General features: G+C 42.5%; 2 protein-coding genes across 4 annotated transcripts in view; both read right to left on the reverse strand.

Annotated features, from left to right (window-relative positions):
- Positions 1-14,052, reverse strand: part of LOC132834271 (cell migration-inducing and hyaluronan-binding protein-like) — a 238,697-nt gene that overhangs the window by 149,093 nt on the left and 75,552 nt on the right. The window lies entirely within an intron of this gene.
- The window catches only part of LOC132834270 (inactive cell surface hyaluronidase CEMIP2-like), a 184,724-nt gene that overhangs the window by 12,528 nt on the left and 158,144 nt on the right, over positions 1-14,052 (reverse strand). For both annotated transcript variants that reach the window (XM_060852976.1, XM_060852975.1), the window contains exon 22: positions 13,710-13,811. In XM_060852976.1, coding sequence (XP_060708959.1) covers positions 13,710-13,811 — 102 coding nt within the window. The remainder of the gene's footprint in view (positions 1-13,709; positions 13,812-14,052) is intronic.

The raw sequence follows: 14,052 nt of genomic DNA on the forward strand, positions 1-14,052 counted from the left end.
GAATCAAACCCATTCTTGTTGTGAATCATGACTGAAAAAAAAACACACAAAATGTCACCACATTTCTGGCTGCCATGCATCTTCTGGTTCCTGGAATAGCTTCAGAGAGATACTGGCAACCTTTTCGATTGCTCACAGCCAGGAGGAGATGGAATGTGGCAGCACCGATTGCTGTGCCCTGGAAGAGTGCTGGAAGGATAGTGGACAATCACATTATCAGACCGCCCTGGTATCTCAGACCCTCCCAGAAACAGAAGGGACTGTGGCAGCATGGATACAGTATCAGCTGAGTAATAGAAAATAAAGCAAGTTTGTGAATGGATTTATTTTGTTTTGGAGGATAGCTTGGTGGTTCAGTGGTTAGCACTGCTGCCTCACAGCACCAGGGACCTGGGTTCAACTCCATCCTCGGGTAACTATGTGGAGCTTGCACATTCTCCCTGTGTCAGTGTGTGTTTCCTCCATGTGCTTTGGTTTCCTCCCACAGTCTAAAGATGTTCAGGTTAATTGGATTGGCCATGTTAAATTGCCCACAGTGTTCAGGAAGGTCCAGACTGGGTGGATTAGCCATGGGAAATGCAAGGTTCCTGGAATAGGGTAGGGGATTTTGGGTGGGATACTCTTTGAAGATGTCGGTGTGGACTTGATGGACCAAAATGGCCTGCTTCCACATTGTAGGGATTCTATGGACCATTGCTTTCCTTGATCTAATATTAATGACCTAGCCTCCAGAGAACTGAGCACAATTTAAGTTTACTGACGGTAAGAGACTTAGAAGTGTTATGAACTGTGAGAAGGACAGAGAAAGAGAGAGACTTCAAGAGACCATTGATTAGTACGTTTTGAGTAGATTTGTAGCTCAGGTTGAGGTTCTGGATGAAGGTTTGCTCGCTGAGCTGGAAGGTTCATTTCCAGATGTTTTGTTACCATACTAGGTAACATCTTCAGTGAGCTTCAAGATGAAGCACTGCTGATGATTCCAGCTTTCTAATTATGTGTTTGGGTTTATTTGGCTTAGTGATGTCATTTCCTGTGGTGATGTCATTTTCTGTTCATTTTCTCGGGGGGGGTAAATTGGGTCCAAGTCAATATGTTTGTTGATAGAGTTCCGGTTGGAATGCCATGCTTCTAGGAATTCTCATGCGTGTCTCTGTTGGGCTTGTCCTAGAATGAATGTTTTGTCCCAGTTGAAGTGGTGTCCTTCCTCATCTGTATGTAAGGCTATTAGTAAGGATATAGATACTTATAACACCCAAGACAACAAGCAAAACTAATGTCATTTACAAAATACCGTGCAAGAACTGTAACAAACACTACACTGGACAAACAGGCAGAAAGCTAGCCACCAGGATACATGAACATCAACTAGCCACAAAACGACATGACCCTCTCTCAATAGTATCCTTACATACGGATGAGAAAGGACACCACATTTACTGAGACAACACATCCATCCTAGGACAAGCCAAACAGAGACACGCACTTCCTAGAAGCATGGCATTCCAACCGGAACTCTATAAACAAATACATTGACCTGGATCCGATTTACCACCCACTGAGAAAAAAAACAGGAAATGACATCACCAACCCAAAGAAACCTAAACATATAAATAGAAAGCAGGAATCATCAGCAGCACTTTGTCCGGAGACTCATTGAAGATGTTATCTAGTATGGTGACGAAATGTCTGAAAATGAACCTTCCAGCTCAGCGAGCAAATCTATATCCAGAACATATATTGGCTGGTGGGATAGGCAGAACCCATAGCAGCTGAAATTTAATATGGTGAACAGTGATATATTTTGGAACGAAGACCAAAGAAAAGCAATTTAAATTAGAGGGAGCGATTCTAATGGGGCTGGCGGAGCAAATATACATGGGGATATGTATTCAACTCTGAGGACCCAGACTTGAATCCCACTGCAGCAGATGGTGGAATCTGAATTTAGTAAAAATCCGGAAGTATGATTCTAATGATGATGATGAATCCTTCAGTTTGACAGTAAAAACCATCTGGTGTTCACTGGGATGGAAATCTGCCATCCTCACCTGGTCTGGCTTACAAGCTACTCCAGACCCACAGCAATTTGGTTGACTCACAATTGCCCTCTGTATAATTAGGAATGGGCAATAAATGTTGGCCCAGCCAGTGACACCTACGTCACCTGAATGAATAAAACAAAACTCACTGGGGTAGAGCAGTTGAAAAAATGATAAAATGATTAACAGCGACACAGAATCTTAACCTTTGTTTTTAACGCAATATCTATCTTTTCAAAGTCTGGTGAACATTAATAAAATATTGCTTCAGCCTCAATTGGAATATTGCATTTATTTCTGTAAAACAAACTTTAGGCACAAGCTGAGGGTTTTCGAGAAAGTTTGGAAAATATTTATAAGAATGAATCCTGGGGTGAAGAATGGTTACATTGTTAAATTCTACATCTGCTTTAGTTACGTGGGCATTAAAGACTAATACCCATATTTACCCACATGTACAAATAGTTTCTAAGGCAGGTGTAACATAGTGAAGTACAGCCTGAAAATGAAAGCTCATCAATGGCAAGAGTGCAAAGATGAGTTTGAAGATTTTAGGTGTTGGGGCTGTGACTATTTCCTTTGACAGTTTGCTCCTTTGGAGAAGCTGTGAATGTTCTACTGACAAAAGAAAAGATTGAGAGAAGATTTGTTTGACGGGTTCAAGGTGGGCGCTGGACAAAGTCGACAGGGAGAGACTGTTTCTGTTAGTAGAGAGTTCAAGATCTAAAGGGCACAGATTGATGACAGTCAGAAGAACCAAATGAGGACAAGTTAGATTACTTACAGTGTGGAAACAGGCCCTTCAGCCCAACAAGTCCACACCGACCCGCCGAAACGCAACCCACCCATACCCCTACATTTACCCTTATCTAACAATACAGGCAATTTAGCATGCCAATTCACCTGACCCGCACATCTTTGGACTGTGGGAGGAAACCGGAGTACCTGGAGGAAACGCATGCTGACACGGGGAGAACGTGCAAACTCCACACAGTCATCTGAGGTAGGAATTGAATCCGCGTCTCTGGCGCTGTGAGGCAGCAGTGCTAACCACTGTGCCACCGTGCCACCCACAGTGTGTTACACAATCAAGGGTTAGAATCTGGAATGCATCACCTTAGTGTTGGAGAAAGGTTCAATCATGGTGTTGAAGCATGAATTGGTTAATTACCTAGAGAGAATGCTCATTGGCAGGGGAACTGATGAATTGCTCTTACCAAATGACCTCTTTCTGCACTGTAACCTGTAATTCAAAGGAGCCTCAGGCAGTCCCGTTCAGTTTCTGGTACTGTTTCAATTCTGTGCCAGTTTGGACACCTGAGGATGAGAATCTTCAATGACCATGATATTCATGCTGATACCCAAGGTCCTTGTGAGTAAGACAGTTGTCCTGATTCTTCTACACAGCTCCGAAACATGGATAATGCATCTGAAGGACCTTGGGAAACACCATCAATGCTGTTTGAGAAGGATCCGCCGCATCAACTCGGAGGACAGGCATACTAATATTAGTGCCCTCGAAGCAGCCAACACCATTAGCATCAAGGACATAATCATCCGAAACCAAATCTCCTGGGCCAGCCACATGTCTAAGATACCAGAGTTCCAACTGCCAAAGCAAAACATCTTCACCCAGCTCAAGGGAGTTCAAATGAGAGGAGTGCTAAGGAAGCATTTCAAAGACTCCACAAAAGCTTCTTTAAAAAAAACCGCAGCACAGAGGTGGATGCATGGGAGACCTTTGTTCAGAAGAAACCGGTTTAGAAGAACCTTCTGTTGAGGTGACACAATTCTTTGAGAACACGCCTTGGCAAGAGGAAGTCTGGGAAGGAACTGGAGAAAGGAATGCCAATGATCGCAAGGCCAAGGACCAGTCCCACCTTTCGAAAATACCTTCTAAATGTGTATTCAGAGGTGTGGCTCTAGGATTGGCTCATCAACCACACCAAGACCAACAGAACTGAGGTCACATGACCAGTGACACTGGGTTTCCTCGGTGGATGATCAGACTCATTTGCAAGTGTTTGCTAATAATGTCTATGCCATAAATAGAAGGAACACATTTTCACACTATCTTACTTCTAAAAAGATTGAGGAGGATACATTCTAAATCCTACACTGATCCTTAACCAGATCTACGAAATTACTGAATTTGCTCTTTGGAAGAGGCAATTAATTGATGCTCTGAAAATGATACTTTCCTGAGAACTGAAGATAGGGTGCATACAGATGCAGGTGGTCAGAGATAAAGCTAATGAAGGATTATATTGAACCTTCTATTCCAGAAAGCCACTAGCATAACCTGATCTCAATAAACAGGATGACTACTGTCTACAGCTGCTCGATGGCATAAATCAGTCATTTGGACACACACCGCCCATGATTCCGTGATTAAACTGGCATCATGTGGAAACTATTGGCAGATCACACCCGCCTGGCAGTATTGCCAAGTAAAATGGCTCATTTGGTATTCACAATATTAAAATTCACAAATAAAATTAAATTGAAATTTGAGGAGAGCCCATATTTCACTAGATCTTATTTTCTCTTTTTCCTTGTGCCAGTTTTAATGCAGCCCACACTGGGAGGCATTATTAACCTTTACCAATGGCATAAATTGATCAATATTCAATTTGATCACTGATTATATATCACTGACAATCAGACATGCTGTGTATTTTTAAAACAGGCAGCTAACAGGGTTTTGTGCCCTAAAGATGTGGCATAAGATGTTCAAACTGGTTGCATTCAAAAAGTCTTTCTAACAGTCACCTAATTCAATACTATCTGGTTAACACTATTGCCACAAAGTTACCATTGACCCTATTGCCTCTGAATAGCTGAATAGCCTGTTTTTGCTAATGTAGGGATTTGAAAATTTACACTCAGTTTATTAAAAAGGTAATTTAAAACCTAGCACCAGTAGAGGTATGCACAAACATTTGTGATTGTTGTGAAGACTCAACTGATTCACTAATGTCCCAACTTGTGGAGAGTGTATCTGTCATTATCCAAACTGACCCATACGTGACTCCAGCATCACACCAGGTGTTTGACTCTTAATTGAAAACTGAAATGGGATGGATAGCTATGCAGTTATATCTCAGGGTTGGGTAATAAATGCAGGCTATTGCTGTGACACACAATGGTTATAAGAAGCTGGCGAATGAGTGGCCCAAGTGACTTTCTCTTTCCTTTGTCACTCTATTCCTCACAAAAAAATAGGAGTACAATTCTCAAGGGAAAGCTGGAACAGAGGGACCTGGATGCATTTGCATACAGATCATTGAAGATGGTGGGATAGGTGGTGACAGCAGTTAGTAAAGCACAGAGTGTCTTCAGCATTATTAACAGCAGCATACAGTATAAGAGCAAGGTGGTGACGTGAACTTGTATAAGTCACTTGTAGGACCTCAGCTGGTTGTCATGTCATAGGAGAGATGTGAAAGAGTACAAGTAAGTGATTTACAAGAATAGTTCCAGGAATAAGAAATGTCAGTTATGATGATAGGTTAGGACAATTCTCCTTGGAGAGAAGGCTGAGAGGAAATTTGACAGAGGCTTTCAACGTCATGAGGAGGCTGCATATAATAGATAAGTAGAAGCTGCTCCTGCTCTTAAGAGGACCATGAATGAGAGGACACAGGTTGAAAGAGATGTGGAAATGAAGCAAGGGTGAAGTGAGAGAAAAAAAAAATTCACACAGTGAGTAGTTAAGGGAACGGATTTTCTGGAAATGTGGTAGAAGCAGATTGAGCTGAGGCACTTGAGAGAGCATTGGATGATTACTTGCATGTAGATATTACACAAAGGCATAGAACAAAGCAGGAGAATGGCGGTAGGTAATGTTGCTCATTGGATGATCTGGTACATACAGATTATGGGTGGCACGGTGGTTAGCACTGCTGCCTCACAGCGCCAGAGACCCAGGTTCAGTTCCCGCCTCAGGTGACTGACTGTGTGGAGTTTGTACATTCTCCCCGTGTCTGCGTGGGTTTCCTCCAGATACTCCGGTTTCCTCCCATAGTCCAAAGATGTGCGGGTCAGGTGAATTGGCCAAGCTAAATTGCCCGTAGTGTTAGATAAGGGGTAAATGTAGGGGTATGGGTGGGTTGCGCTTCGGTGGGTCGGTGTGGACTTGGGCCAAAAGGCCTGTTTCCACACTGTAAGTAATCTAATCTAAAAAAGATAGATCAAATGGCCTCCTACTCCACTGTAATAGTTCTGTGATTTGGAGATGCACCTGACTGGGGAGCCCTTGTCTTCAGCAGTGCTACTGTCAGTATCTCGTATTGTAGGCACTACATGCATTATAAGAACTTAGGAAATAGGAGCAGAAGTGAGTCTGCTCCACCATTCAGTAAGATGATGGCTCATTTTATTGTGGACTCAGCTCCACATAGCTGCCTGTGCACTATAACCCTTAATTTCTTTACTATTCAAAAAACAATCTTTGCCTTAAAAACATTTAACAAGGTAGCCTCAACTGTTTCATGGAGCAGGGACTTCCACAGATTTACAGCCCTTTGGGAGAAGTTCCTCCTCAACTCAGTCCTAAATCTGCTCCCCTTTATTTTAAGGCTATGCCCCCTAGTTCTAGTTTCACCCACCATTATGGCCTGCAGTATAACAGCCTGACAATACGCCGTGTCCCGTGCAATCAACTTCTATTTTGCAGCATGGAAAGAAAATTAATACAGCTTACACAATTAACATTCACCATACAGCTCAACCAATCAGGATGCAGGGAGCTGTACTTCAAAAGTAGCTTCAAGAAGTTAGATACTCTCAAGGTGAAGAACATTTTAACAGTATGACAAATTGCCCTGAGGGACAGCATCACAATAGATGACAGATGCATATACCGGGAGGTTTTGAAATTATTGCACTTCGTTAACTATGCATTACTAAAACAGAGATTCTAAGAAGGGTTCTCAAGATAACCAATTGCTAGCATGAATAACATGAAATCAAAGTTAGTTATTAGGGAAAGCTGTGAACTAACAGTCCACGAATAACTGTGTTTGTTGATAAATTATGTCATTCTGAATTCAAAGTGGGGCAAAGTGAAAAGGAAATCTCAAACGAACTGGCAAGTGTGACAAAATTAGGAAAATAATATAAGATTTAAAAAGAACTTCAAGAGAATAGAACATAGAAAAAGACCGTTCGACTGATCACATCTGTGTTGGCTTTCTGTTACAGCAATCCAGAATTAATCATCGAATCCCTACAGTGTGGAAGCAGGCCATGTGACCCATGAGTCCACACCGACCCTCCAAAGAGCATCCCACATAGACCTGCCCTATCCCTGTAACCCTGCATTTACCATGTAATCCACCTTATGTACACATCTGTAGACACTATGGGCAATTTAGCATGGCCAATCCACCTAACCTGCACATCTTTGGACTATGGGAGGAAACCGTAGCACCTGGAGGAAACTAGGCAGACACAGGGAGAATGTGCAAATTCCACACAGTCACTTGAGGGTGGACCTGAGTCTATGACACTGTGGGCAGCAGTGCTAATCCCGGAGCTATATCAAATCCTTTGTTCTGTAGTAATCAAAAACTAACATTCTGTTCTGCTCTTTTCCAGTCCTGTATCAATTCACCCTTAAATCCACTGCCCTGCAACAGTGCAAAGCTACACTCTGTGCTCTGGTCTCTTTCCATGGTGCCACAAATAAAAGGTTTCGGCCAATTCTCCCTTCCACATAAAAGATGCAATGATCTCTGTCTCTTCCTGCGATCTCAACCACTCCCTGTGTCAAAACATGACACGTTTTGCAAAAAACAAAACTTGGCTTTTGTATTTTTAGATTCACTCGCCTTGTGCATGCATTTTATTCACAAACTGAGTGCTTTTCACTGTTGCACTAAATAAAAGTCCCAGTTCTTTTTAAATGATTGTTATTGTCCCAGCCTGCTATGTCTCTCTGTACTCATGACAAGGTCAGCTAACAAATCTCATGTCTCTTGACACTTGTTCCCACAACTGTCCTGCTGCTGTCACCAGGAAGATTTGAAAATTCCCACCACATATGGATTCATTCCCATGAGGAATCTTCAATCTGTTTCACCCCCAATACCGGTTCTGGAAGGGCTGCTGAGGCATCTCATGGTATCAGAAGATGAGAAATTAAGCACAAGTGCCTCAGGGGATTGCTGAAGAATTTTTGTTCCTGGAGGATTCAAATGCAGGGAATCGACAAGTGATCATCTTTTAATTTTTCTGGAACAGCAGGATACTTCCTGGAGGGTCTGAGCAAGGAGGGAAGATTGAGTACTGAAAATGTGTTGCTGGTTAAAGCGCAGCAGGTCATGCAGCATCCAAGGAACAGGAAATTTGACATATCGGGCATTAGCCTTTATCAGGACTCCTGATGAAGGGCTTATGCCCGAAACGTCGAATTTCCTGTTCCTTGGATACTGCCTGACCTGCTGCGCTTTAACCAGCAACACATTTTCAGCTCTGATCTCCAGCATCTGCAGACCTCACTTTTTCCGGGAAGATTGAGTAGGTGAGGATTATTTTCCTTGGAGCAGTGATGGTTTAGAAGGGACCTGATAGAGGTATATAAGATTGTGAAGGTCGTAGATAAGAGGGCATTATTTCCATTATTCGAGAGATCAATAACCAAGAGGATAGGTTTGAGGTGAAAGGCAGGTTGAAGAAGAGATGAGAAGAAACCTTCTCATCCAGAAGGTGGCAGGGATCTGGAACTCACTGCCTGAAACAGTGGTTGAGTTAAAAACTCCTGTAACCAGGTAAGCAGTATTTAGATATTCGCTTGTTGTCATTACCTTTAGGGCTTTGGGTCAAAAGCTGAAAAATGGTATTAGTGTAGTCAGATCTCCATTAACTAGCACAGACATGTTGGGCCTAATGGCCTCTTCCTGTCCTGTAAATATCTTTGAGATAATGAGCAATCTTTCCCTTGATTTGGAGGAGATGTCATCCATCTTAACCATTTTAAAAACTGATAATACACTGCAGATGCTGTAAAACAACACAAGTTGCCGGAAAAGCTCATCAGGTCTAGCATTCGTGAAAAGAAATCAGCGTTAATATTTCAGGTCCTTGAGGAAGTGCCCCAAATTTTAAGTTTGATTTCTCTTCACAGATGCTTCACTGACCTGCTGAGCTTTTCCAGCAACTTCTATTTTCGTTAACCATTTTATCTTCTTTTCTGAGCAGAGGCTGACTGGCTTGGACAGGGGTCACATTTTGATTTGAACCACTGCCCTTTCCATTACTGATTTTGTGTCAGTCCTCCCATTTGACAAACTTTCACAATTTCCCTCAATCTTTGGATGGTTCTAGTAATAATAGCTGCCTGTCCATGTTAAAAAGCACTGGGAGTGGATCATAAAATTCCCTAGATGACCATTCCTGACATCCATCTGCCCACATATTGAGGCACCTGTTGAAGCTTCTTCCCACCCATGTTGACATCATTGTGGGGCACGGGAGTGTCCAAGCTACGTGAGAGCTAGGCAGGAAGGGGAGTGCCTCCCATCAAAGGCACCCTACCCTTCCATTTGCCAATTCAAAAATCAGCTCATCAACTATCCCCTAATCTCAAATCCAGCCTGTCAACCTGTTCCCCTGATTAATCCCCCAATTTATCCAGGCTTGTTGAAATGGTGAGACCACCTACAGCTCCATAGTGGGCACCACTCCCAACTGGGGGTCTTGGGACTGCAGAGTGATCAGATATCCGATTGGTCAGTAGCTCTCTAGGTCTAGGTTTTCTCCAACAAAAAGGACAAAGCCATCTCCTTAAATAATTCTGTTGGTGCCATGAAACAGCTGTGTGGAAGGGGGCAGCCATCGAGATTATTAGTGCTATTGAGCCAGGATCGGGTAGGAGTGAACCATGGTCCCTGCAAAATACAGCCCTATAATTCACTATTTACCAGAACAATACTGGGCCTTAGAGAGTAATAAGGACACATTACATAATCACAACTTGTACTTCCTGAATCCAGGATGTTTAGGGCAAGGTATAATGAGGTGTTTAAGGCAATGGAAGGATTTAAAAAAAAACTACTTTCTAATCAACCCGTACAGAGATGTTATTATATACCTCAGGAACGGGGGGCGGGGGGGGACAAACCTGGGCCTACTGCCTCAGAGGTAGGGATGCTATCATGTGCCACAGGAGCCCCTTGGAGGGATTCAGTAAAATAAACAGAGAGACTGGGGCAGACAAAAACATGGATAACCCCAAACGAAGAACAAGTTCATTTCGGAGTGAAACCAGGAAATACTTTTTTCATACAAAGGATAATGAAAACCTAGAGCATCCTCTTTCAAAAGACTATAAGGTGATAATTGAAATTGAGATTGACCTGACAAAAGTCAGTCAGAGTGCCAAGTAACAAATAAAAGATGATAAATGGAGTATGGCACAACCCACTGGCACTGTTACTAGCCTCATCACTCCGGGGACAGCACAGAAGTTAAAGCCTTAATCAAATTACACAAAATCCCCCAATTTACTTGCCTGAAAAACTTGAGTTATTAGAATACACTGGCCAGCCTTCTGTACTTAAAAGAAAACTATTCTTTACTCCAATGAAATCAGTTCTAACACAACTAAGCAAATTATGTCTTTTCAACTTAAACCCCTGCAGCCACATGTGCAGTCAGACAGAAGCAAATAGAGAAAAAAAAAATCAAAGATCCGATGGGTGAAAAGGGAAAAAATAAATTAGGACAACACAGTTTGAAACTACCAGGAAGAGGATTCAATGAAGTGTCCTTGTACTTCCTCAAAGCTCTTCTGATATCTAATCATCTTCCTTCCAAACCACTTCAGGGGGTAACTGCAGACATAAGGAAGTTAGGGCACAAATTGTTCAGTCCCTCAGTCTCTGGTCAGGGGGTGGCAGCTAGCTAATGGTGAGAGAATAGATAACTAACTTCCAATTCTTTAATACTACTGCACGAGGCGAGAGATAACATTGTCTGTTGAGAATCGGGAGATTTTCTGCCACGGTATTGTTCACACATAGGTTGTCCATCTGTCTAGGAGCCAGTCAGAGGGTTGTGGTTATGCTGAGCACTTCTGATCCACACAGCTGCTCCTGATAGTCTGTGGTTGTTTCTGGGAAAGTTGCCTCTGATCATATATGGTGCTGATGTGTCCACCAATCTCCCTTCACTACCTGAGCAAAGCAGGAGTGTAAATTGAACCCACAATGAGTTCCTGCAACTTGTTTTAAAACTGCAACATCTCCTTCCACAAGTTCCTTGGTTTTTCATTTTATTTTCCCAATTTTACTCCAAGATCCAAAAATAAAGAAAAATTAAAAGATGTGGTACTTATACCTAATTGAACAGCAAAAGTTGCTTAAGAGGCTACATGCTCTAGACTCCTCCAGTTCCTATACTGCCCCATATTATAAACAGAAATGCTGGCTAATAGCAGCAGAAACATCTCATTCATGAATATCCCTCAAAGTTTCATCCGTTCCTCTGCTTTCTTCCGAAAACCAAACCTCAAACTCTGGCTAAGTCACATCAAGAGTGTTGTGTCCAGTACTGGTCACCACACTTTAGCAAGAGTGAGGTGAGAGCTCTTAAGAGAGTGTGTGGAGGGGATTTACTGGAGTCATTCCAGGGATGAGGGATTTTAGGTACACAGTAGCAAAAACTGAGTTTGTTAGGGGGAGATTTGTTAAAGGTGCATGACATTATGAATGGTTCAAATAAGAGACACAAAGAAAGAGAGGTATTCCCATTAGCTAATGGCACAAGGACTCAAGAAGACAGATTTGAGATTGTGGAACAGAGTAACAAGGAGGGGAGCATGAGTGGAAGTGGGAGGGGGACATGAAATTGGGGGGGGATGTGAGGTAGTGGGGGGGAATGTGAAAAAATGGGAAGGGGATGTGAGGTAGTGGGGCGGATGTGAGGAAGTGGCGGGGGATATGAGGAAGTGGCAGGGGAATGTGAGGAATTGGGAGGGGATGAGAGGTAGAGGGAGGGGGGTGTGAGGAGGTGAGGGGGTCATGAGGAGGTGGGGGGGACGTGAGGAGGTTGGGGGGAACGAGAGGAAGTGGACAGAACTTGCAGAAGAGAGGGTGTGAGGAAGTGAGCAATGATGTGCTGAAGGGGAAGAAAGGATATGAGGAAGAACATTTTGACAGTGAAATTCGCTGCCCAAGGAGGGTGGTGAAAGCAGAGATGATCACTGATTTGATAAGGAAATTTGATTTGATAATTCCTGGCACTGGAAAAAGCACAGCATGTCAGGTAATGTCTGAGGAGCAAGAGAGTCAACGTTTTGTCCAAACCATCGACTCTCCAGCTCTTCAGATGCTGCCTGACCTGCTGTGCTTTTCTCAGCGCTACGCTTTGTCAACAAAGGAAATTTGATGATCGTTTGAAGGAATTAAACTTGCAAGGCTACAGGGAATAAGACTGATTGGATTGTCCTACAGAGTGTTGCCATAGATTTGATGGGCTGAATGGCCTCTGTCACAGTGACTCTAAGACACTCGCAGTTCTCCTAAAACCTGCACCACTGTCCTCCCACAGGTCTGCATAGTTCCTGCTTTTTCACTTCCAATCAACAACCTCCCTCCTCACTTTAACAGAACAAGCCACTGAGTGGGCCTTGCATCAAACTCTATTTACCTGAACTGAGTCAGTTCAGAAACCTCTCTGAGAGGTTATGAGCTATGTTATCAGCTGCAATAGATAAACCTGCTGTCAGGAGTTCTCAGGTGCAGCATTCTGCTTCCTAAAACACAACATGAATTGAGCTGGAATAAAACAATGAGCAGATAATTATTTCTTATTGCTGTGGGTTGAGGAGTAAAAATAACCCAGGCCACTGGGATCAACATGGCTGCTATTCTTCGGAATAGTACCATGGGTCCTATTACTTACAGGTGAGAGATTTATTGTGGTCTCAGTTTAACATCTCATCCGAAAATGCAAAAGAACAGGTTCAGCGACTGATTAATGCCAGTACTCAGGGTTGCCAATAGACTACTTATAAGTAAATGTTTGCACTCAAACATCTAGGTCTGTGTTCGCATAATCAGGGGCTGAAATTTCTTCAGCAGTTCCCAGCTGTTCAGGAAATTTGTGCCAGAGTCTCAGAGTTAAGATCTGTTATGAATTTGCACATCTGAAATATCAGTCATTCAAGATTTTGCTGTTATTCCTAAAATCTGGACAATGGTGGCAAGGTCATAATAACAGCCTTCCCTGGTTACCATAAGTGTATTCATCTCACAGAATGGGTCTAGAGTCACAATTAAGTCAAAGTTAGGGCCAGGTCCTTAAATTCAAATCAACCAACTAATGACGGGGTGTATTAAAATCAGCTCCTTGTTGGCTATAATGAGATTCAAGCTCTGAAGCTGAAACTATTACCCTAACCAGCAGGCTAACACATACTCAATTTCCTCTTCCTTCATCAAAAAATACAGGTTGTTGTGAAGTGCAGGCCCTGTCCAACATCATTTAGATGATAAATTCAGATTAACAAGAAAAACTTTTTTTTTGCTCCTCTTGATCAAATTTTGTATCAAAATACCTTGATGTAATAATTAAATGAAATTCAAGAGAATGACTGTTTTGCCCTTCGAAGTTCCAATCTGAAAAGGAAGTCAAAATCAACATAAACTAACTTGTTGCTGTTACCTTAATGAAAGAGAATTTCTGCCCATTTTGTATGTCTCCTGTGCTCTGTGACTGTATCTCAATTTTGATGTACCCTCTGTGTGGGTCACTTGTTATAGCAACCTAGGGAGACAACAAAGATATAGATAATGCCATCTGAGCCTTAACAATAAGATGAACATTTTTGTTAATTCACTGACTGTGAGCAAACAAACAGGGAAACACTGAAAACTGCATGGGGATTTCTGGCTATTTCACAGTAAAAAGTAAAACATTCACTGAATTCAATTGTTTGACTTTTCTCAGGGTGCTAGGATATCTGTCATGACTCTGCCCACTATTAGATAAACGATAAAGTCTGTTA

Source organism: Hemiscyllium ocellatum, chromosome 39 (genome assembly GCF_020745735.1).
Source record: "Hemiscyllium ocellatum isolate sHemOce1 chromosome 39, sHemOce1.pat.X.cur, whole genome shotgun sequence".
In the NCBI taxonomy this organism is placed as follows: domain Eukaryota; kingdom Metazoa; phylum Chordata; class Chondrichthyes; order Orectolobiformes; family Hemiscylliidae; genus Hemiscyllium; species Hemiscyllium ocellatum.